This window comes from Lepidochelys kempii, chromosome 4 (assembly GCF_965140285.1).
Source record: "Lepidochelys kempii isolate rLepKem1 chromosome 4, rLepKem1.hap1, whole genome shotgun sequence".
Classification (NCBI taxonomy): Eukaryota; Metazoa; Chordata; order Testudines; family Cheloniidae; genus Lepidochelys; species Lepidochelys kempii.
Genome location: NC_136383.1, coordinates 13,225,801 through 13,248,924, shown reverse-complemented (window position 1 = coordinate 13,248,924; position 23,124 = coordinate 13,225,801). Strand labels below are relative to the sequence as shown.

Below are 23,124 nucleotides of genomic sequence, written 5' to 3'. Positions count from 1 at the left end.
ACTTTTAAGGATGTTCTCAGATGAATCAGAAATACAGCACTTGTCTTGAAAGTGAAAGCCCCACTTAGAACATCATATAAAACTCATAAGCCTGAGCAGGTATTTAGCTCAAAAACAAAATTAATGATAATACATACAAGATATTCCAAGCATGCATGAGGCTGTAGAAAAAAATCCTATAGTATTGCCCTTATATTTGTAAATAGTTAAAGACTGCACTATTGAAATGATCTGTTGCAGGTGCTGTTTGAGATTTGGAGCCAAAAGTTGCTTTCAGTTATGCTGGTGCACACCAGCAATAACACCATGAAAGCCTGGGGGTTACTCTGGATTTACATTGGTGTAACTGAGAACAGAATTTGGCAGCTCATGCCTGGGAAGACGGGGCTGTCTGTGGTTCTTGGACAGTAGCAATGTGCGATCTTTGAGCCACTCAGTGTTTGTCACAAGAACCGGATGGTAGTTCTCCAGTTTAGAGGCCTGTCACACTGTAGTAACATTTGCTGATCCTCAGACTGGTAAAGCCACATCAGTTACACATACTGCACTAACAACACAGATGTTGGAACTCGGGGAGAATTCCACTAGCATAGGAGCTGCACAGGTCTGGCATACGTGACCCTATATTGCTCCCTTTGCAGCCCTCGGCATAAGGGGTGCACTGGGGGCAGAGCTGGGAGAGGGTATTGAGGATGTGATGGGGAGAAGCTATAGCACTCAGAGCTTAGCTAGTCTGGGCTGGGGAACAATCTATTAGCAGCCATAGGGAGGCTGTCATAAGGTAGCGCAGCCATTGGGGCTGCTCTAACTTACACCAGGGGTCACACTGGTCCCTGGCAAGTACAATCTGGCACAGGTAGTCCTATTGACTTCAGGGGTCCTCCTCATGTGAATTCACTGATGTGAGTAAAAGGGGATCACAATCTGCCCTAAGTGGGCTTTTTAAATCTGGGAAGGGTCCAGCCCTGTTCCCACTGAAGTCAAAGGCAAAACTCCCACTCACTTAACGGTGTAGGGTCAGACTCAAAACATTTGGGTTCTGATATTAACACTCACAGCTGACACTGCTCATATCTGTGTTAGCAGGTTACCACGGTGACCAGAGGTCCCAATATGATCAGGACCGTCCCAATATTAGGGACTTTGTCCTATATACGCACTATAAGGTGGGTAGAAAGTTGGCTAGATTGTCGGGCTCAACGGGTAGTGATCAATGGCTCCATGTCTGGATGGCAGCCAGTATCAAGTGGAGTGCCCCAAGGGTCGGTCCTGGGGCCGGTTTTGTTCAATATCTTCATAAATGATCTGGAGGATGGTGTGGATTGCACTATCAGCAAATTTGCAGATGATACTTAACTAGGAGGAGCGGTAGATACAGTGGCAGGTAGGGATAGGATACAGAGGGACCTAGACAAATTGGAGGATTGGGCCAAAAGAAATCTGATGAGGTTCAACAAGGATAAGTGCAGGGTCCTGCACTTAGGACGGAAGAACCCAATGCACCGCTACAGACTAGGAACCGAATGGCTTAGGCAGCAGTTCTGCGGAAAAGGACCTAGGGGTGACAGTGGACGAGAAGCTGGATATGAGTCAACAGTGTGCCCTTGTTGCCAAGAAGGCCAATGGCATTTTGGGATGTATAAGTAGGGGCATAGCGAGCAGATCAAGGGACGTGATCGTTCCCCTCTATTTGACATTGGTGAGGCCTCATCTGGAGTACTGTGTCCAGTTTTGGGCCCTGCACTACAAGAAGGATGTGGATAAATTGGAGAGAGTCCAGCGAAGGGCAACAAAAATGATTAGATGTCTGGACTTATGAGGAGAGGCTGAGGGAACTGGGATTGTTTAGTCTGCAGAAGAGAAGAATGAGGGGGGATTTGATAGCTACTTTCAACTACCTGAGAGGTGGTTCCAAAGAGGATGGTTCTAGACTATTCTCAGTGGTAGAAGAGGACAGGACAAGGAGTAATGGTCTCAAGTTGCAGTGGGGGAGGTTTAGGTTGGATATTAGGAAAAACTTTTTCACTAGGAGGGTGGTGAAACACTAGAATGCGTTACCTAGGGAGGTGGTAGAATCTCCTTCCTTAGAAGTTTTTAAGGTCAGGCTTGACAAAGCCCTGGCTGGGATGATTTAATTGGGGATTGGTCCTGCTTTGAGCAGGGGGTTGGACTAGATGACCTCCTGAGGTCCCTTCCAACCCTGATATTCTATGATTCTAACTATGTCCCTCCTCCCTCCCAAAAAAGTGCCCCAATTTTTCACACTTGCTATCTGGTCAGCCTACATGTCACAGTGGGACAAAACCACCCACAGAGGATCCTTTGTGGAGTCGCCAGGCGACACATGAGCAAAAAAGTGTCACCACTGAGTGATCCATCCATGTTTTTTTCAAGCACATGAATGGCACCAACACAAAACCCACGTACACAACGTGACATGGGCCCAGTGCAGGGCTGGGGTGAGTGGGCATGTAACTCCCCAGAGTCAATGGAGTTTCAGGGGTGTATTTGGTCCCTGCACTCCATGTTTTATCTATCCAAAGAATCCTGACCATTAAGTGCAGGGCACTTTACATTCCACTGGAAAATATGCTAATACAACACACGTGTTGCGGATGCAGTAGAAACGTCACAAAGATGTGAAGATAGTAAAGCAATCCAGGAATGCTGCTCTTGGCAGGAAAACACATAACATAATAACCCCTTTCCTGCCCCTCTTGGCTCACTTTCAGACCTGGTGTTAAATTCAGTTACTTAGAAAGCTGCTTGGAAATGATGGAAGTTACAATATAGCGAAGAATTATGAAACACTGAAGGTAAAAAAAATGGAGAGGGCAGGAAGAGTTTAAGAATAAGAGCCAGCTGTGTCATCCTCTAATGAGCACTGCAAACACTGTTCAAATCCTGTAGGAAAACTGCATGTTTTAAAATATTCCAAAATGGTGGTGATGTAGGACAAAATTCTCTTCTGTGGTTTACACTACAAATCTCTAAGGAGCATAGGAGTCGTGAGACTGGATCAGAACCATCTAATCCAATATCCTGTCTCTGACTTACCCTGTCTTATCCACCTGGATTGCATTTCCAGCACTCACTGCATTGTTGCCCCGATGCCATTCGAAGGCGATTTGGGAGATGGCTGGGGATGTGATTCCCAAAGTGATGAAAGGGTGGAAAGTATCTTTTTTGTAGGTGGCCGGAGAGCAGAATTCCCTTTTGAATAATTATCTTAATACTGCCTGGGTTTTGTTGTGATCACATGTGTCTCGGTGTCTAGAGCTTTGCATAGGAGTCTTTTTAATATTTAAATTGAAACAAATATATAAAACTGACCACCTTGAAATCTGGTCAGTATCAAAAAGCCTGTTACTTAGCAGTGTCAGGTACTATGCATGCCCCTGTGCCCCCGACCTAGTTTGTGGGCTTTACAATCACATTTAAATGTGTCCCTCTCCCTATACTGAGTGAAAGACCCTGACTGTACAGGGAAAACAAGGAAACCGTCTCACTGCAAAGCCCCCACCCCAGCAAGATACCTAACCACCTGCCCACCAATGGGAATGTTCATGTGCTAAGATTAGGTACCCTGCTGGATCAGGGCCAAATAAACATACAGGCACATTAGGGTAATTTTTCTCCAGTTTCTCTCAGTTGTGGCTGTAGAGATTTACAGAGACCCAGGAATTTAAGATGTGACATTTAACAATAGCCGGTCAAACATTGTCAGAGAGAAGTGTTATTTTTAAGTCAACAGGACTTCTGCATACTAAACTAGGATAGACCATGCTACAGAAATGTGCATCGGGGAGAGGAGATCGGAGAGAAGGTTTTACCTTTAACTAATTTCTATGCTGAAAAACAAGAGCTAACAGCAGCTTAGCCCCTCTAACTCTGCCAGGTGTATCACGTATGACAACCAAAATGCGGTCTCCCAGTGCACCCACAGCATATGGTTTGTCCAGCTCCTAATATCCCATTCATTTAAATCAACGACATATTACAGTTGCTGCCAACAACAAAGGGGTTAGCACCAGCAACTGGAGAAGAGACATAAATATAAACCTACCCATCTCCTGCACCAACCACGTAAGAAGGATTTTTCACCAAGTGGCCAAATTCATTACTTTCCCCTCTCAGCAAGTCCTGGAACACAAAAAGGAGCAGAGTGAGCAGCAAGTTGAAAACGGCTGAAGCTTCTTAACACAAGAGCACTCTGTGTGTCATTTACACTGGGAAGTAAAGAGCAGGAGTGTGGTCTAGTGGTTAGAGTAAAACTATGCCACCAGGGAACTTCTGAGGTGCTCGCTAAACCAAATGGATTCACCCTTGCTGACACACGGAGGCCTGCTTGGCAGCAATTCTACCACCACCCTCCCTAAGAGGTTTTACAGAAGGATGGGGGCCTACGTTCCCTTCAGAGCTGCCCCCCAGTGAAGGCTGCTGTGGAGATGCCATGAATCAGCCATTGCCCTCACTTCCCCGGCCAACACCGCTCCTTTTCCTGCTGGTCACCCAAGGAAGGGGAGACTGTGGTGGTTTTCTGTGGCCAGACTTACCTCAGTGGAAGCCAGAGTTGAATATTGCCCAGAGACTGAAAGAGCCTTCAACCATACTGTGATTCTGAGGCTGCCATTTTCCCTCACGCCCTTCCTCTGATTGGCAGGACAGCCCGTGTGAGCACAGCACAGATCTTGCTCCCATTACAATCAACGCAAGTTTTGCCCCAGGTGGCTTAAATGGGAACCGGATGAGGCCTGTGACTTCCTAAGTGGAAGCTAATTGTCAGTACTGCAGTGGTGTTCAGCTGGCCAGGGTAACGGTGCCTTGTCGCAGCACAATCCCTTCTCCTTGAACACCAAGCCATCACGTAGCTCTTCCTCACCAGAGCTCCGCCCAAGCCTAGCATAACGTGCCATAGCCAGCTCATCACCACTGCTGTACTGTAACGAGTCTCTCCGTCCTTTCGGAGCCCATTTCTGATCATGCGCCCACAGCCAGATCTTCAAAGACTCCCATTTAGACACCAAAATAAATGGCTGCATTTCAAAGGGCCTCAGCAGGTTGGCTGCTCTGCTCTTTTGAAAGGCTAGTCACTTGTCTCTATGGGAGTTGCTGGGTGCTGTGGACATTTGCAAAACCAGTGTTGAACACTGAAAAATCTGGCCCCGAGTTCTTTTGGAAATCTGGTTCCGACTGCTTCCCCCATAGGATTTAAGTCTATTACCTGACAGGATGGTAAATGCTGAGCATTCATTTCAAGACTCAATCTTTCCTCCCTAACTTTTCTGATGAGGTTTTCAGTGTAGGGCCCTTCATTCCAATTTTTCCCAGGTTTTGTTTGCTCTCTTTCCATTGTTGAGCATGGGAGGGGTAGGGTTTCTGCTGATCTTGATTTAGAAGTTGGGGAGCTGAAAGATAGGTGGGCTGAGACAAGTCAAAAGAGCAGAGAGAGGAAGACAGAGACTGTGCTCTGCAGACTGAGGGCTAATAATTCCACACGGCTATCGATTTCCTCACATCTTTAAACAAATTCCTACAGTGACACTGTGCTGGGATTCATATTCAGCATGAAGAGAACAGCATATACCGTAAGCAAAGCCCTGAATAGCATACAATGAGCTAAGTCTGCTTATAAAATGGGAATGAATGTTTTCCACAGAGGAGCTGAGCTGGTTAAAAAAAAACACCTACGTATTCCCCTCTTCACACACACTTTAACATTTTTGGTTCTGTACTGTGGACTCTAGCCCCAATTCTGAACAACATCCCTATTCATGAAAACAGATGCATAACTTAAGTCCTAGTGGAGTTTTAACTATGTGCTTGAAGTTAAACATAAAGATGCTTTCCTGAATCAGGGTCTAAGAGTAAAATTTTCAATAGTGCCTAATTGCTTTAGGGCCCTAAGTCCTATTTTCAAAAGTCAAAAGCCTAAAGCACTTTTGAAAAGTAGGACTTTGGGTCCTAAATCATTTAGGACACGTTTGAAAGGGTTACCCTTGTTGCTGGATTTAAGCACGTGCTTAAGTGATTTCCTGAACTGGGGTCCGTTAGAGTATCTGCACAGTTGTTATCTTCTTCCCAGCGTCAGTTCCTCAGTTCACACCATTTGGCACCTTCAATCTCACTAATGCATGCATGGGGAAAAAAGCAAAAACAAGCCAACAGGGAAAATAATAATAAAAGGTCTCAGGATGCTCACAATTTGTGCCTCTGACAGAGACAACAGGCTTGGTAAACAGGAGCTTGGAACCAACTGGAAACAGTCTGGTTTCCAGACTGCCATCGTAAAGTACCTTTGGGTGGGGGGGGGGTGGATATTTTCTATCTGTACTTTCTCATCTGGAATTCTGGTTATTTTTGTTCCTGCTCTGAAATGCACCAGGAGTCAGAATGGGCTTTGCTTCTTGGCTTTCACAATAACTCTTTCTTAAGGATATGTCCTCTTATTGAATATGAAATGTTTCACAATTGACAGCAGTTGTAGTAATGTTATGTAGATGGGTCCATCGTCCAGAGTGGGGAAAAAACGATGGGATGTGAGCACTAGCTAGGTAAGGTGTTTTAGCCATTTGATATTTAGGTGCTGGTTTTTATGCTCTCCATTTAGAAAGCAGCGAAAGGACTGATGCATTTCAAGGTGGGAGATTTAAAGCGAAGTGTACGATGGGTTTAGGAAGGACAGGCTCCCATTCTTGGTGCATTTCAGAGGGGCTCTTACTCAGCAGAGCACTCCATTTACTAACTTATTCAATCCTTATTTAATTTATTCTACTAAACACTAGAATATCGCAACTGGATAATTTTTTTACAGTGGCAGCGGTTCCAGATCTACATGTTCTTGTTGAGTGGAGCTATACCGTAAACCCCGGGCCTACATGGGCAGCTAGGAAACATTTTTAGAAAGAATTCTGCCTATCGAGCTTTCATGCTGTGTTTTTGCTCCATCTCCCGCTCTCTCTCTTTCCAACGAAGGGACCCTATATGAAAACGATGGGACGAATCAGCCCAGCTCCACTCATTGCCGTGATGTCAATGGAGTTATACTGATTTACACCAGCTGAGGAGCTGGCCCAGGATCTTGCTATCTCTGAAGTTCACTTGCTTCATTTGTTGCCACTAGAGTCACTCAACCCTCCCACCCACTTGTGACAGCATCATGATTTTCACAACAACCAACTGGATGTAGAAAATATTGGCCTGGTTTCTCCTCCGCATTTGGACAGCAGGGGGATCCTCCAGGGTTGTGGAGGTAATTTAATGGCTCCTAAGGCATACCCCTCCCTGCAGGCAGCAGTGAGGGCATGGCTGGGGAAAAGGGGCGCATGGTTGGGCTTCCCTGCACCCCAGCTGTTGTAATGGCCTTTGGGGGTCATTGGTGCCCCTAGCCTGCTCTAATTTATGCCAGGGAAATGGCCTGCTGCACTGCAGCTCCAGGATTGGGGGAGCTTAAGGACACCTTTGTACACCCCTTTTCAGAGTTGTGCACCGTGCTTCTGAGCTGCAGCCAAGCCTCTAGACCTAGGATTTCAGATGAGGAATATGCAGCAGGAGCAGATGTACTCTTAAAAGCATTTACACAAACATCCTTTCCCCGAGCAAATCTCCCTAGTGTTAACAAAACAGGGGAAGAGAAATACAGAAGGCGTGTGCTATCCAGCCAGCCGGCATTTCAAACTGCACCAGGATAATTTAAACAGACCATATGATCTATATCGCAGTACACATTTAACCACATTGTGTGTATGGATAACTGAATGTCAGGCTAGCATCATAACACCCACAGCCCACAGAGACTTCTTGCCTGCGAATATCAGTTGGACAATGTACTTACCCGGTGTTTCTTGTCGGCTGTGGGAGACGACCTGGAGCGCACATGCACCGTGACTGACTGGATACCAGATCTATCGAGCAAGTCTTCTGCAGACACAGATTTCCCAGATTTCCCAGGCAATGAGGCCTTTTCAAAGGCCTGCTCTTCCATCCTGTAGAGCAGTTGGTCATGTGAGCCATGCTGACCTGCCTGAGTGCTTTTCAGAAGCTCCGGTTTGGCTCTATAATCTCGGCGTCTGTCCATTTTAAACTGGCTTGCAAAGGAACTGCTGCTTCCGTCCGGGTGCCCTTTCTTTTGCTCAAACCCATTGAGATCAAAGCAGCCCGTCAGCCCCGGGGGAAGGGTACAGGAGACCCGGCCTGTTCTAGATACCTGCTCTAGTGACTGTCTCCGGCGGTAAAGCTTCTGATCCTGGAGAGAATTCATGCTGGAGGCAGAGGAGAGGCTCTGGCTGTCCAGGCCACTGGCTTGCAGGTAGGAGCTTTGTGAGTGCTCTCTCAGGACCCCAGCATCGTGAGAAGGCCGCTTCCCCGTTTTGCGTTCGATGTAGTCTGCTAGTGCGTTCTGTTGGAGCTGCTTCAGCTCCGGCTTGGAGAGATTGATGGTGGAGCGAGCTTTGTTCTCTCGCTCAAAGATCTTGCGCCGGTCAGCCACAGTGTTTTCTGGGAAGATGAAATGGAGGCCTTTCTTCTGGAAGGAGAAGGGCGAGGGCTCGTGGTCTGAGATACCCACTTCATTTATTTTCTCTGGCTCGGAGTAGGACCTCTTCTTCTGCTCGGCTGTCAGCCGCTTCCTGCCCCCAATGCGGGCCATGGGCTGTGACAGCCTAGCGTGGCTCTCCTTCTCAGTGTACTCCAGGAGAGGGACACTGTTCTGCGTAGGAGTGACGCTGTGCCTCTCCTTGGGGATGTGAGGGGATGTTGTGGTTGTCCTCATCCCAACGTGGGCTGAGGCCGGCCTCTGTGCACTCCTCTTGGGTTTGCTCCCAAAGGGTGGGCCGATGTCGAGGTCTTTGCGCCTGAACGATGTGGCTCGTAGGACCTTGGACTGAGCGTCTTTAATGCTGTTTCTGTAGTTTCTGCTGAACGAGGTGTCCATCTGTGTTCCAGGAGCGTCTTGGACGTTATCCCTCCACAGGATTTCCTTCTCTGGCTCGCACATCAGCTGGAACGTGCTTTTGCTCCTTGTCAGACCATAGTACTCACTCTGTTGCGCCTGATTTGCTGCTGCCACCATCTGCTGCTCCACAGGATGCCAGTCAACGGCCTCAGGCTTCGCACTCCCGTTCCTGCTCACCGGCTGCACACAGGGTGGCGTCTCACAGCCAGTCGTGCTGGGTAGCCTGCACGGTTCACCGGATGGCTGGCCATGCTCTTGGGAGTTTGTCTTGTTTCGTACGTCCTCCGTGCTGTTAAGAGAGCACCTAGCGCCGGATGATTGGCTTGGCCTATTTGGCCCATAATTATGTCCAAAGCTGGGCACACCTATGCTCTGGGGCCTTTGACTGCCTTGCTCGCGTTGCTCGATCTTGCTGACCTTCTCCAGCACAGAACAGTGGGATTTGCTGGATTCCAGTTTCCCAGGCTGGATGCTTTGGGTGCTGCTGGAGCTTAGCCAGCTCCTGCTGAAATCGGAGGCCTTTGGGTGCAGCAGAGAAGAGGGCTCCTCGTACTTTGGCTCTGCATTGTGGAATGGGGCCATACTGGTGACGTCATCCTCATGCCGTCTGAAGGCTTGTCTGTCCAAATTGTTCCATTGGCCACACCCTTGCTCTCTTCGATCCTTCTCTGCTTTATTATTGCGATTTGTGAAAGACAGTTTGGCATCAGAATAGCCCTCACATTGTTGCGTCTCCTTTAGCTCCAAACTATTTTGCCTTCTGGTGCTCTCTAGGCTGTTCTGCAAGGATGAAAAGCCAAGCTGCTTGCCTTTACCGTAACACCATTGATTCTGGCTGGTGGGGTCTCTCTCACTTTTCTGTAGATTAGCATTTTTGTCCTCCTGCAACTCAGCCGCCCAGTACTCCTTGGGCTGATATAGAGCTTTGCTTTCATTGGCATCCCTCGAGCGGGCCTGCAGTTGCTGTGAATTGTGGTTGGAGTGCGGGGTGTTGCTTGTGCTCTCTCGGATGCCATGTGATGCCACATAAAGGGAGCCTGACTTGTCCTTTTGGGAAGGGGTTGAATGGACGTCAGGGCCTGATGTACTGTGAGGTTTGTACTGAGCGAATTTTGCTTCCTGCTTTTTCTCTGCAGCCGGTGGCCCGTGGTCCGGCCGATAGAAGACGGCCGATCTGCTTGTAACACTTTGGTTTCCATTCTCATCGACACCAGAATGCCTGCAGACCGGGGCCTTCTCATACGAGGCTGGAAGAGGTGGAGCATATCCACTCTCTTTGGCCAGAGCTGGATAAAGCATCCCATTATTGCTTGCCGAAGGCTGGGGCACCTGGGCAAAGTGTGGTTCGGGGGAAGGTACAGGGTAGACGCCAGTAGGAAGCAAAGGCTGTCCAGGCTGTGCTGCCTGGGAATAGCTCTGCTTCGGTTTCACTGTGGGGCTGCTCTCAGGGCTCTTCTCCACCACGGTATGCAGCTGCCCTTCCACAAACATGGGTTTCAGCAGCTGTCCCTGCCCCAGGGAGGCAGTGCCAGATGATGGAGGCCAGGCCCCTTTCGGCTGAGCTCGACATGGTCTATGTTGATCAAGGCTGGACCAGGAGCTGGGCCTCTCGTGGTGCCTTATTGCCGCATAGCTGTCACTGCGAGTTGGTGGCATGGGGGGCCCCTTCGGGTGCTGACCCTCACTGTCGGAGGAGCTCCTCCTTTGCTGGCCCCAGAAGGGGACTCCGCTGTATCGGCTGTGACCATGCAGCCTGCTGTAGCCACGGCCTTCTGTCTGCGTCCGCCCCTCACCGCTTGGACGCAGCGCGGAGGAGTTCACTTCGTACTCCTCAGAGACCCCTCGCTGGGCGTCGTAGACCGTCTTGACGTACCTGATGTCAGCCTGCCTCATCCCTTCCTGTGGGCTGCCTCGGGAGTGCACGTTGTCCATGGAGAAGGAGCGCTCCTTGCAGAAGGAAGGTGCTGGGCACTCGGGGATGCTGGAGTTAGTGGAGAAGGAGCTGTAGGCGGAGTCCCTCTTGCTGTGGAGTTGGGCAAGCTGGTCGATGCCGTTGGTGGACTTGGCTGGCGAAAGGTGGCCAGGGTGATATCCAGAAGGAGATTGGTCCAAGGTCTCCATGCTACCCCACGAGCTGTACTGGTCAGGGCTTCTCCTCAGATAGCCATGGTCATAGCCAGAGAGATCACTCGTCGAGGAACTAGAGGAGAGAGAGAGAGAAGGGAAAAATAGACTGTTAGCGAGAGAGACATGCTTTGGCTTATAAACGAGCTCAGAGGCAAGATGTTTAGTTTTTAGAAGAACAGACGAAAACCCATATTTGGGCCTGACTCTGTTTGCTGTCTGCAGTCATCTTGGTTTACTAAGAGAAATTGCTTGACATTGCAACACATGTCTCCTATTTATCACTGGGGGGGGGGGGGGGCGGGGAGGACAGGGAATAAAGGCGGAAGCACGGTGCAAACTTTGGAGCCAGGGAAGATCTGCCGCACCCATCAAACCCATCCAAAGCATTTAAAAAATAAAAATAAACGCAGATGCCAGAGAGGGAAAGAGCAAGGGAGTAGGAACAGCTTCTTGGGGGGAGGAATTGAATCTCTCCCTTTTTTTCTTTTTATGGAGTTGAAGGCTACACCCTGGCAGTCTTCCTGGAAACTCAACTGTAGCAGTGAAATTTTGTTTGCTGTGAGAAAACTAAACAGACAAGACAGAAAGGAGACAGGGGGCATGTGCGTGTGGATGTCTGTGTGGGAAGGAAATTACAGTAGTGTTTTGATAAGGCCCCAGGAAGTCTTTACAGCCCCACCGCGGATGTAGTTTAGCAGGCAAGGGCGTTCCCCATTAAGGGATCTGCAGAGCATTAGCTAGGTCAGATATAAGTTGGTGGAGGAACCTCTGATGTGGTCACTGGAAGTCTGTCCATAAAGAAGACTATTCAAGTAGTTCCTGGGAGGGAGGTAGCTGCTCTTGTTCCAGACACACTTATGTTTCAGAATGTGTTTGTTCACATTAAGGGGGAAGGTGAGGAGGTTTTAAATTGTTGGGAGGGATTTTCTAGGCTCACAACCGCTGTTTCACTCCATCAAGTGTTTCTGGGGCTGAAGAGGGTAATTTGAGGTACTACTTTTCCTCTCCCTCTGTCCTATGCAACTCTCCCTCGGGACACAGCTCACGCTGTAGCCGTTTAAATGCCACTATGAGCAATAGCCAGAAGGAGTTGCTTGGGAGCAATGTAAAATGATACCCTCATTCCCCTACACAAGGAGCCCCATCACAGCCATTGTAGCTCATGGGAGTTGGGGATTCTCAGTAGCTCTGAACATCAAGTTACCAGGTCCTCTGAGGCAGCTGGTGTAAGGTAAAGCAGCCCTCAGGCTAACCTGTAGCCACTAAAGAGTCCATGGTACTTCTCAAAACACATTCGGACTGTAACCTCCCCATGCACAGCTGGACTGAAGGAGTTAAGCTGTGCAAAGAGAAAGAGAGATGGGTGGATAGCCTTAAGGAAAGGCAGCGAGAAGGAGTCTGCCTGTAAAGCAAAGGATAAGATATGTGCAGGAAGGGCGCAGAGACACATATAGGGACATGGAGGGGAACAACGTCAATGAAACCTCAAAACAGCCATGTTGTTCATGTCCAGTGTCAGCTGCTGATCTGCTTTCACATTTTATTTCAGTTGTTTCTTTTTTTAATGAACAGTGGCCTATGGGTTTCAGACCCCAACAGCCAGACTCTCAGCCAGGGTCCCGGCATCCCACCCAGGGAAGTCGATGTGTGGAGCTGGCAAACTGACCACTAGATGCCACTGGTGTTCCTCATTAAAAACACCTGGAGGAAAAAGCATCCCTGGCAGCAGGGAATCCAGGCTGGAGTTCTCTGCCGGAAATGCAGCAGCTGTGATGCAAAGCCCCTCGCTCTCAGATGAATGGGCTACTAACAGGATGATTTGAGCAGAGGGGAACAAGCATTTCTACTGTAACTCATTTTTTGTAATCCTAGTTTGTCTTCCCCTGCCCCACCCCACAGGCTCTTTGGAGCTGGTTCTTGGCTGACATTTGCTGTGCCAGCGTTTAAGTTGCCCAGAGGGTTTGCACAGAGGCTGTGCGGAGAATGCCCTCCTTCTGAAGCCCATCTGCCTTTCAAGGGGAAATGAAGAGGGTAGAATTTTGTACATCTCTCCCCAGACTGCCCATGGCACTTACTGACAAGCGTCTTCTGGATCTTCTTAGCACAGTCAGAGATACATCTGTACAGACTTTGAAAAAGAACCCCCCCCCCACCACCACCACTACACACATACACAGGTTGGGATCATGGCATTTGTTCAAGTTTGCAGCTTAAATAATGGCTGGAAGGGTCGGATACCATATTCTTTTAACAGAACTAGGATCCCAGGCTTAGTCTTCTCGGACTGGTAACCCACCATACCGACTTAGGAGGGAAACACACACACATAATTATAACTCTGACCCCTGCAGAAAGCAACTGGCAACATCAGGAAATCCATCACTGAACTTCTCACCCTGGGAGGGCCATCAGTGATGTAATACCTTTGGCTATAATGACTGCTCATGAAAGCTGCTTGTTACACCGATGGGTGATGTTTCCATGCTGCCTGGGTCCTTTTCTTATTTCTTTTTACTTGCTAATTGTTCTACTTTTTTTTCCTTCGCTGGGGAAAGGAACAGGGTGGAGAATGTTTGTGAGGTCTTTAAGGCCTTGGGAGTGTCTCTCTCAGATCCTACTATCGATAAAAACTCAGGGCTAGCTAAACACATTTTTAAAAGTGTTCTGCCTAGCATGGGTTTAAAGGAGTTGCCCAGTCAGAGTAGAGCAGGGAACACAGTGTTTAATCTCTGCAGGAACCAGTTTTCAAGACTAGCTCTAGGTCTTGAGTTGTTATATCACAGAAGTACAGTAGGACTTGGCTAGGGCCCTGCCTAGAGTTGTCATCGAGCACTTGGTGCGATGCTGAGATTTGACTAAGACCCTACTGAGATGGTTGGAATACAGGTCCAGATTTTTAAGGAAGTTCATCACCAACAGTTCCCATAAACAAAATGCAGCTGGCTGCTTCATTTGGATGCCACGTAGAAGCTGAAGTTTGTAAAAATCCAGTCCCAACTGTGGATGATGAGCACTTTTGAAAATCTTGCCTGTTCATATTAGGGGCAAATGATCGTATTGCCCTGACACATTGTGTCCCATTCCTTTGTCTTTGTTCCATATTTAGGCCCTGATCTTGCAGTGAGCTCCACACAGGCAGATCCTCAAGCCAGCACGGAGCCCCACTGAAGTCACTGATGCCCTAGGGATCATTGGAGCACACTGTTGGCTCAGGGCCTCAGCTTAGAAGCCTTGTGGATTGGTCTTACTACGTGTATGTTAAGTGCAGACAGGCGCTACATAGAAAAATAATGATAATAATCATAGCAGCCAAATACTGCAGTACTTATCTAGTGCTTGACCCAAAGCCTAATGAAATCACTGGGTGTCTTTCAACTGACTTCACTGAACTGTATGTCCTTACACACATAAAATTACCATTTAAGTCAATGGGAGTTTTGCTTGTGTAAAGGCTGGGTAAGGACTGGCAGGATCTGTTCGAATGCACCGAAGTAGGTTGCAATAGACAGGCAGTCCAGCAGGGATGACTGATTTTATTGCTCAGAGAGGAAGGCTACTTTTTCTGGATGAGTAGAGAGTTTTCTTTTCTTGGAATGATACACTAAACAAAAACAACTCTGCTGTATTCCTCTGAGTTTTACAATACATGGCCAAGACGACATGGCCCTCACCTGGAATGGTAGGACTGATGCCAAGGAGTGCCAATCGTGCCCTGAGATATTTGCATCATGCTGGGATCGGGTTGGTTCTCTATGAATTTGGTTGAATGCCAGGAGTGCGGTCGGCCCACAAGTTCAGCCCGCCTAGGTAGAAAGAGAGAGGGATCCGAAATATTAGCAACACCCAGTCATTTGGCTCTTTTGTCTCGGGCAAGAGCCATGTAAACGGACATTAGCAAATAAATGTCAATCAGCACATATCACTCCTCATGCTTCTGTTTGCTGCTACTTTTCAGGGAATTAATTTGAAAGAACACCGAGTTATTCACCCATCCTGCCGCATGTACACATGACAGCACATATTCCCACCTAGGCACACTCATCCTCATGCCAATACGTGCCCATCAGCACATACTCTGACATGCTGACACACATGGATACGTACAAACATAGTGACGACTGACACACAAACATATTCAAAAATTGTTACCCAGTCCACTGGCTCCTTGCAAAGATTTTTCTTTGTGTATCTTAATTGCAGACATGGGCCCTGATCCAGCAGGATGCTGATCCCTTATACCCACCCATATGGACACAGGAGTCCACCTACATGGATTAGCTTGCAGAATCGGTGCTTTTTTTGGTAGCAGCTACAGAATGTACTGTGTGATGCTACTTGATAAAAATCCTCTAGATAACTAACATTTTTCAAACGGTACTGTTTGTATTAAAGTAATGGCTTGCAGAGTTATCTAAAGAATTAATGCCCATAAAGGGAAAGCTTGGGCAATATTACACAGGGTTCTTCCGTCCCTTCAGTGCCTATAAATGCCCACAATGACATATGACCAACAAAATAGCATCTATGATTGTCCTTTACATCTTACAGTGCCTTTCATTTAGCCAGCCATCTCTTCACAGAGTGTGTCCCAGGTTGCAAATGCAGCCCTAGCACAAGAAGGGTTTAATTGCTTCAGTCATCATTGCTGCACAGAATCTCAAGCCGTTTTGGGCAAACACACCATTTTAAAGCACAGAGTGGCCAAGGAGAAAGTCAAGCCAGGGAACCAGCTCAGTAGCTAAATGGACCTGAATGGGCTCTCTTTGGTCCCAGAGCCTGATGCTTTCCATTTTTCTTTCTTTCCCTTTGCATTTGAACTCCCTCCCCCCATTTTTGTCTGCCATTTTGCTATAGCCTCATCCCAGTAGCAGCCACGCTCTCTAGGTGATACTCAGTCCAATGCTGAGGGCCAGCACAAGACCTATGTACTACCCACATCTCACAGAAGTCCCAACTTTCTATCAGATGAATCACCTTATAGATAACTCAGCCTGAACATACAGCATAATAACTGTACAATTCAAGGCAAAATAACACTTCTCTGTGCCAGGCCTCTCTCAGAAGTCTTCGTCTCATTGAGATTTTCATACATTATGTACAATGTGTTCCAAATAAATTAATAAATAAAAAGCCCTAGGTAGACACAAAACAGATATTTTGACCATGGCTTCCACTAGTGCTGCATGAAGTTGTGGAAAAGATGGTCAAAGGATAATATAATCTATAAATGCTACTGCTATGAGCCAGATATGCAGCTGGTATGAATTGGTATTATGCAGCTGGCATAAATTGGTATTTACACCAGCTGAGGATCTGGTTCCATGTTCTTCTTAAGGAGAAAGTGCTGAGAAAAATTAGGGCATAACACCATTTCACTATTTTTTTGCAAACCATTTGCTAAAGATTCCAGAAGAACAAACCATTATTTCAGTTTTAAGGGCACCTTTGATCTTCATGAAGGAAAGAGATCTGTTTTATCTCCCTGTTATGACAGGATCTCATTAATAAGAGCTGAACTGAAAATTTAAAAAGGAGGAGCTGAACAAATCAAATTTTACCTGTAGGTATATTTAAACAGAGCTCTTTTGTTCCATCCCTTGCCAAGAAAACAAGGAAACTGAATGTGGTCAGGTGGGAGGCTGACGGAACTGGATTTACAAAGTAACTCATACTGTCACCTTCTCTTATTCCTGAAGTGTCCCTTCATAACACGAAGAGACTTGGGGATTTAAAGGATCTTTTTGTCGTTCTGGTAGAAGCGAAACCTATGCCATTTTCATTTCTTGCTTGGGAAAGCCCATTGTTTGACAGATAGAAGTATGTTTTCCCTTGAATCCTTCAGCAAAGAGCTGTAAGAATTGTGCTGCCCAGTCCTTTAAGCCATTAATACTTTAAAAGCAATGCAACCAACAATCGTGTAATAGCTTCATGAGTAAACAAGGAAGCTGTGAATCTAACTCAAAAGACAAGCACTACAAATTTAAGTGGGGGATAACCTTGCATTGTGTCCACACCTAGTTGTTGCTGAAAATGTGGATTAAGTGTAATAGAATCGTAGGAGAGTTCAGACTAATAGTGGTGGTGGGTGCTTGGGTACAGGTGCACAAAACTCTGTGCACGCAAGCTCTGTGGAAAATCGGAGACTGAAACATGTGTTTGTGCACCAAACTAACAAGACTAACTGATCCAACTCCTATTGAATTCAATGGAAATGCTCCTTGCGACTTCACTAGGATTGGACCCACAAGTCTACAGATAATTGTTCAGCTGATGTCTTCTGTGTAAGTGTGTGCCCGTGCCCTTGTTCATGTGGTACAACACCATAGGTTCCTGGCATGTGCCTTCTAACACAGGATTAGTCAAGGAGCTTGCTCTTTCAGGTATTTGCACAAATCTAGTTTACTCCTAATAAAGCCGTCCCTAGAGGAAGGAGACTGGTGCAATGGAAACTGCTGGATCTGCAGCTGAATATTTACCTCCAATTGTGTATTATGGGAAGATGACCACATTTAACTCATCAAAGCAAAGCACTGGTTTACCAAAGGCAGGTCTTGATTGCAGTCTTTGTAAAAAACATTCCATACACGTGCTTTACCCCAGGGTACAGGTTCCAGGTACCAATATAAAATCACAGCAAGAGTAAACATTTTTTAAAAATGGCCATAGAACTGGCTTTGGAGAGCTGCAATATTGTGAGAACCTGACTCTTATCCTAGGCAGACAGGCAGAGTTGTAAGCCTCGCAGTTAATTTCTGACTCAAGACAAACAATGAGCCAGACCCTCCACTGGTGTAAATAAGCGTAGTTCCATTGGCTTCAGTGAAGCCAGGCCAATTTACAGAAACCAAGAATCTCACCCAGAAAGTACATATTTCAAAAGGCAAAACTGCTTCAGCCCTGAGCCTGCGCCCAAACCCGGAACCCCTCCCTGTACCCCAAACCCCTCATCCCCGGCCCCACCCCAGAGCCTGCACCCATAGCCCTGACCCCCTCCCATACCCCAACCCTTTGCCCTAGCCCTGAGCCCCCTCCCCAAACCCGGAGCCCCTGCTACACTCCAAACCCCGCATCCCTAGCCACACCCCAGAGCCTGTACCCCCAGCCCAGACCCCCTCCCGCACCCCAACCCCCTGCCCCAGCCCAGAGCCCCTCCCACACCCCAAACCCCTCATCCCCAGCTCCACTGGGTCACGGGCATCAACAATTTTCTTCAACTGAGTCCCCAGAAAAAAAAGTTTGGAAGCCGCTGATCTAGACCACTCCTGACAGGTGTTTGTCTAACCTGCTCCGACAAACCTCCAATGATGGAGATTCCACAACCTCCGTAGGCAATTTATTCCAGTGCTTCACCACCCTGACAGTTATGATTTTTTTTCGAATGTCCAACCTAAACCTCCCTTGCTGCAATTTAAGCCCACTGCTTCTTGTCTTACTTCACTGGTTAACGAGAACAATTTTTCTCCCTTCTCCTTGTAACAACCAGAGTGGGTCTGATTCTCCTCTCACACCTTTTTAACACCAAAGTGGCTCACTTCATGTCACGGCAGTTTCATCTGACTTAGATCAGTGTAGCTGAGAGGAAAATCAGGCCCAGTAGTTGAAAAGTATTTGCTTTAGTTTTGACTGAGTTCCTGATCAAAAGGAAAAAAAAATTATCCTAAGTTCTGTGCTGATTTTGAGAAAAGAAATAAAGCATGCCTGGGAAAAAGCTTTTTGGTTTTGCCATTTTAAAAACAAAGAGAAAAAACAGCAATGGGAGAAGGCAACAGTGGAGACATTTAAATTCACTTGCTTTTATCAATGTGTTGAAGATTACTCTGATTTAGTGTTTATCTTGCACTGTGGAGCTATCTGGGTTAGTCAGGAACAGTGAGCGTCTCCACAGTTATACATGCCTATTCATTTTATAGTGCAAAGATGTGGATACTTTAAATCATACCTGAGGACTTCACTTACAACAAGCATGGAATTTATTCATTGCCTGACATATCCAGTGATTTATTAGGGAAATTCCTAGTGTTGTGGGGAAGTTATACGAAGCTCTTCAAGCTATGGATTGTGGTAAGCAGTGTGCTGTGATATATAGATATAGATAGACTGATATATGAAGATAATGAAAACCATAGGAAAATACATGGAGGAGAGGAGGAAAAATACATGCTGCGAATGCAAAGTTTTTGAACGTGTATGTATGGGCCAGATCCTCAACTGGTGTAAATCAGTGTAGCTCCACTGAAATCAATGCTGATTTACAGCTGCTGAGAATCTGACCCTCAGATCCTCAGTGGGAGAAAATAGCTCTGTAGGATCTCGGGAGTCCTCCCAACAAATAAATCGCAGAACATAACAAGGCAGCAGAGATGTGGAGATGCTTCTTTGCACCTGCCGTTCATCAGAATGTTAGTTAAGCAGGGCTGGATTCTCCACTGCCTTTCACCTTGTGCAGTAACTTATACCAGGGCAAGGCATGTGCAAAGATTACACAAGGTACTGAACAATGGGAATCTGGCCCCTAATTCTCTAAGCTCATCTCCAGAGAATACTAAAACACAAAGCAAGATGAGTTCCAAAACAGAGATGTTACCTTATAGCAAACATCAGCATTTTTGATAGCAACCCTCTGGCCAAATCAACATCATATGGAGAAGGTGCTTTGCACAAAACCCTTTCTTCGTGCTCTCTGTTCTTCTTTCAGCCTCTTTTTCGATATAAAAGTTCCCCAGGAGCTCCATTTTCTGCTGCAGTTGTACAGTCTGATCTGACTCCAGGGCACTGCGTTTTAGGGAAGTTTCATCAACCAACCATTCCACTAACATGACAAATTAAAACCACACTGGAGTTCCAGGGGTAGCAGGCATCCCACAGCACACCATGCTAGAAGAAGTTAACTGCTGAGTGTCACAATGTGATGCAAGAAAAAGCAAGGAGGGGAAGAAAACTGCTGACCACTTCTACTGGGGGAAAAATGCTCCATGGTAGAACCTAAGATAAAATCCAAAGTTCCTTTTCGAATGATATCACCAATAATAACTGCAGCCTCCTCCACACACAAAAAATGATAACTGTTTGCAAAACCCCACGAGAATTCCTTTGGAGAACTTCACTACAGGCTTCATTGCAAAACACTGCAAAGACCTTTGGAGGGGAAATGAGCAGATTGGGGGATCTGTACATTTTGGTACCATTCCTACCAAGTGTGGTGCAGTCGTGTTGCATAAAGGTTGCCATACATATATAACAGCTCTGGGGTGCATATCAGATTAAAAGAACAGGGAAAATGGGATCTCGACTGCACAAAGCAGTCCTTATAGCACACCACATCTCAGCGGTTCATCAAGGGGGTTCCTGACAATACATCAATAAAGTGAAGAGAGAATGGATGCCAGGGCCAGCACTATAGAATTACCCCGAGTCTATTGTCGGGGTTTAGAACTTGGCTATAAAAATCAATTTCACTTAAAAGGGGCAAGTTGTTTAAGAAGTGGTTACTGCAAAAGTGGGCGTACGTAACAACTGCTTTCCAATGTGCTACATGTACATGGCTTAGCAAATCCATACTAAATGAGTAATCTCTCACCTGAAATCACAATCGTCTGCCTTACAGGGTAAAACCTCTGTTTTCATTACAAGCCTAAATAAAGGGAGCTCTTTACACGTCAGGCTCTCTCTTTAGTCATTAATAGGTTTCTCCATCTTTTATATGGGCTATTTTTTGCGGTTAGTTACACCCAGGAAACCCCATTACAGTCCATGGTCCTGTCAAAGTGCTCTGCACTGTCTTGCTGGGGATCTAGGTTTGAATTAAAAAAACGTTTTTAGGTGAATGTAGCTTCTGATTCAGCTATGCACCGAAGTGCAAAATTAACTTCATTACTGTGCTTGAGACCCATTTAAGTTGGTAGAACTTAAGCACGTGCTTAAGTACTGGGCTGATTCAGGGCTTTGAGTGTTTATTAAATGGGAGGATTGTCAGCAATAGCTAGAGTCAGGCACAGGATAAGAAAGCACTGGGCAAATTTCTCAACAATGTCACGCTGCTGAATCGCAGTGGCCTGCAATAGCTCTGGCTATTCCAGTCCAAAGTGTCCCTTGAGCAGAGAAAGGCAACTCAGCGAAATTACACAGAGTTTTGAGACATGGGTGAATGTCTAGCATGAGACCACGAATCCCATCTTCACTCATGAGCTAAGGTAGCTCTGCAGAGATGAAAGGCTAGTGCGTTAATTCAGTACACTGCCATGGGTGGAAACTTCAGATTAAATGTTCTCTTCAACTCGTACTTAAATAATACACACAGAGCCCCATCAGGTCCTTCTGAAGACAAGAAGTGGTTGCAATAAGCATTTCAGCCAGGCTGGGCAGGCCAAGAGGGCTGCCAAACGTCTAACAGGGTGGTCTACCTTCTCTTAAATGTAGCACTCACTTTGTGGATCTGAAGGTAGGAGGGGCTTACAAATATACGCTTCAAAACCACATGGAAAGCATTCAGTCAACAGCTTCCCCCCTACCCAGTGCTAGATGGAAACATGTTAGAGCCCTCAAGGCAGCTATAGAATTAGCTATAAAATTACCGAATGGATCTACTATTTTTTAAAGAAGTTTTGAGCTTTGAAGGATTCATTTAACATTAACCCTTTTGCTTCTGTGGATTATGGAGCTTCCATTGCTGGTTGAGGGCTTCGGACCAAGAGCCAAAACATTCAAGGGAAAATGTTACTAGAGAGTGGCAGATAAATAGTAATAGGGGACAAGAAGAACTTTAGACTGATGTCCAAGTTTCAGTAAGATGCTGAAGCTAAAGAGGCGGATTCTGTAATGAACGCCCCTTCATCAGCTGGTATATCATAGAAATCCAAGTCTACAGCTGACTAACTTAATTTGATCCATGCAGGGAATAATGGGATGTAATTTAGTCTTTTAGAACATGAATCAGTGTACAGTAAAGGGCCTATCACTGAGTTTGACTGATTACCAACTAAGTCACCATTGTCAACACACCAGTCAGGTGATCTTCATTTGTCAATCACAGTATGCAGTGGAGGCTACAAGTGTGCAGATGTTCATCAAACTCATGGCTGACATATGAATCAAAGAACCTTTGGTGAGTCTAGATTTTCCCAGTAAAAGCTAATCCATGTGGATGGACTCCTGTGTCCATATGGGTGCCTATAACGGTCAACTAGCATGGATCGTCCTGCTGGATCAGGGCCCATGCCTGCAGTTAAGATACACAAGGGAAAATCTCTAAGTTAAAAAGACCTGAAAAGAAGGATTTGTATAATGAAAACATTGTCATCAATGGAGCTAGACTGATTTACACCCGCTGAGGATCTGGCCCAGAGTTTGTCACATTTCACTGTAGCCATATACGGGGCACCATTATAAGGATATGTTCTATGTGCATCCACCAAAACGGCAATCAGTCTCCAGAGCCTGAGAATAAATCAATTGCATTGCACTTCCTGCTTCATATTTATATGGGGCCATCCTCCTCATTGCAGTCCTTGTGCTTTGCTATTAAGCAGCAGGCGAATGCAAACTAAAACACTCAGAAAGCCTATTAGGATTTCTACAGAGTGAAGCCACAATCCACTCAAAGAAGCATCATTCATAATTAAGGTGCAGTCATGATTCTCGGACTAGGCCAATTAGAAGAAAAACAACCTTAATAGCCCCAGCTTTACTCCTCTTTACTGATTCTGGTTGTTTAGACTCACCCAACTCTTGTAAGAAGTTTTGGTGCCAGGCTGGGAGGAAGCTGTGTTCCTTAATAGACATTACTGAAGAACAAGGAAAACTCACCAGAAAGATTACTCAAGTCAGTGAAGCGTTACGCAAAATGTCACCAGATCAACATTGGGCCAATCATATCTCCCCACAGGGTTTGCAAAAATGGAACAAAACTACACACTCACATGGTTATTCTTCTGCATATGCTCAGGCAACATTCCCACTAACAGCAGTGTGCACCAGTTTAGGTAAGACCTGTGAATATACTGCAAATTGGCTTTTAATCCTGCTGGTTTTTTTTTTTTTAATAATTC

General features: G+C 46.4%; 1 protein-coding gene across 4 annotated transcripts in view; it reads right to left on the bottom strand.

Moving 5' to 3' along the window:
- Window positions 1-23,124, bottom strand: part of SHROOM3 (shroom family member 3) — a 164,047-nt gene that overhangs the window by 21,566 nt on the left and 119,357 nt on the right. For 2 of the 4 annotated variants that reach the window (XM_073340435.2, XM_073340436.1), the window contains 3 exons: window positions 14,752-14,883; window positions 7,835-11,153; window positions 4,067-4,143 (listed from right to left, as the gene is read on the bottom strand). In XM_073340435.2, coding sequence (XP_073196536.1) covers window positions 4,067-4,143; window positions 7,835-11,153; window positions 14,752-14,810 — 3,455 coding nt within the window. In that variant the 5' untranslated portion in view covers window positions 14,811-14,883. Of the gene's footprint in view, window positions 1-4,066; window positions 4,144-7,834; window positions 11,154-14,751; window positions 14,884-23,124 lie in introns of those variants that run through there. The other 2 variants (XM_073340432.2, XM_078852428.1) reach the window with 2 other exon arrangements.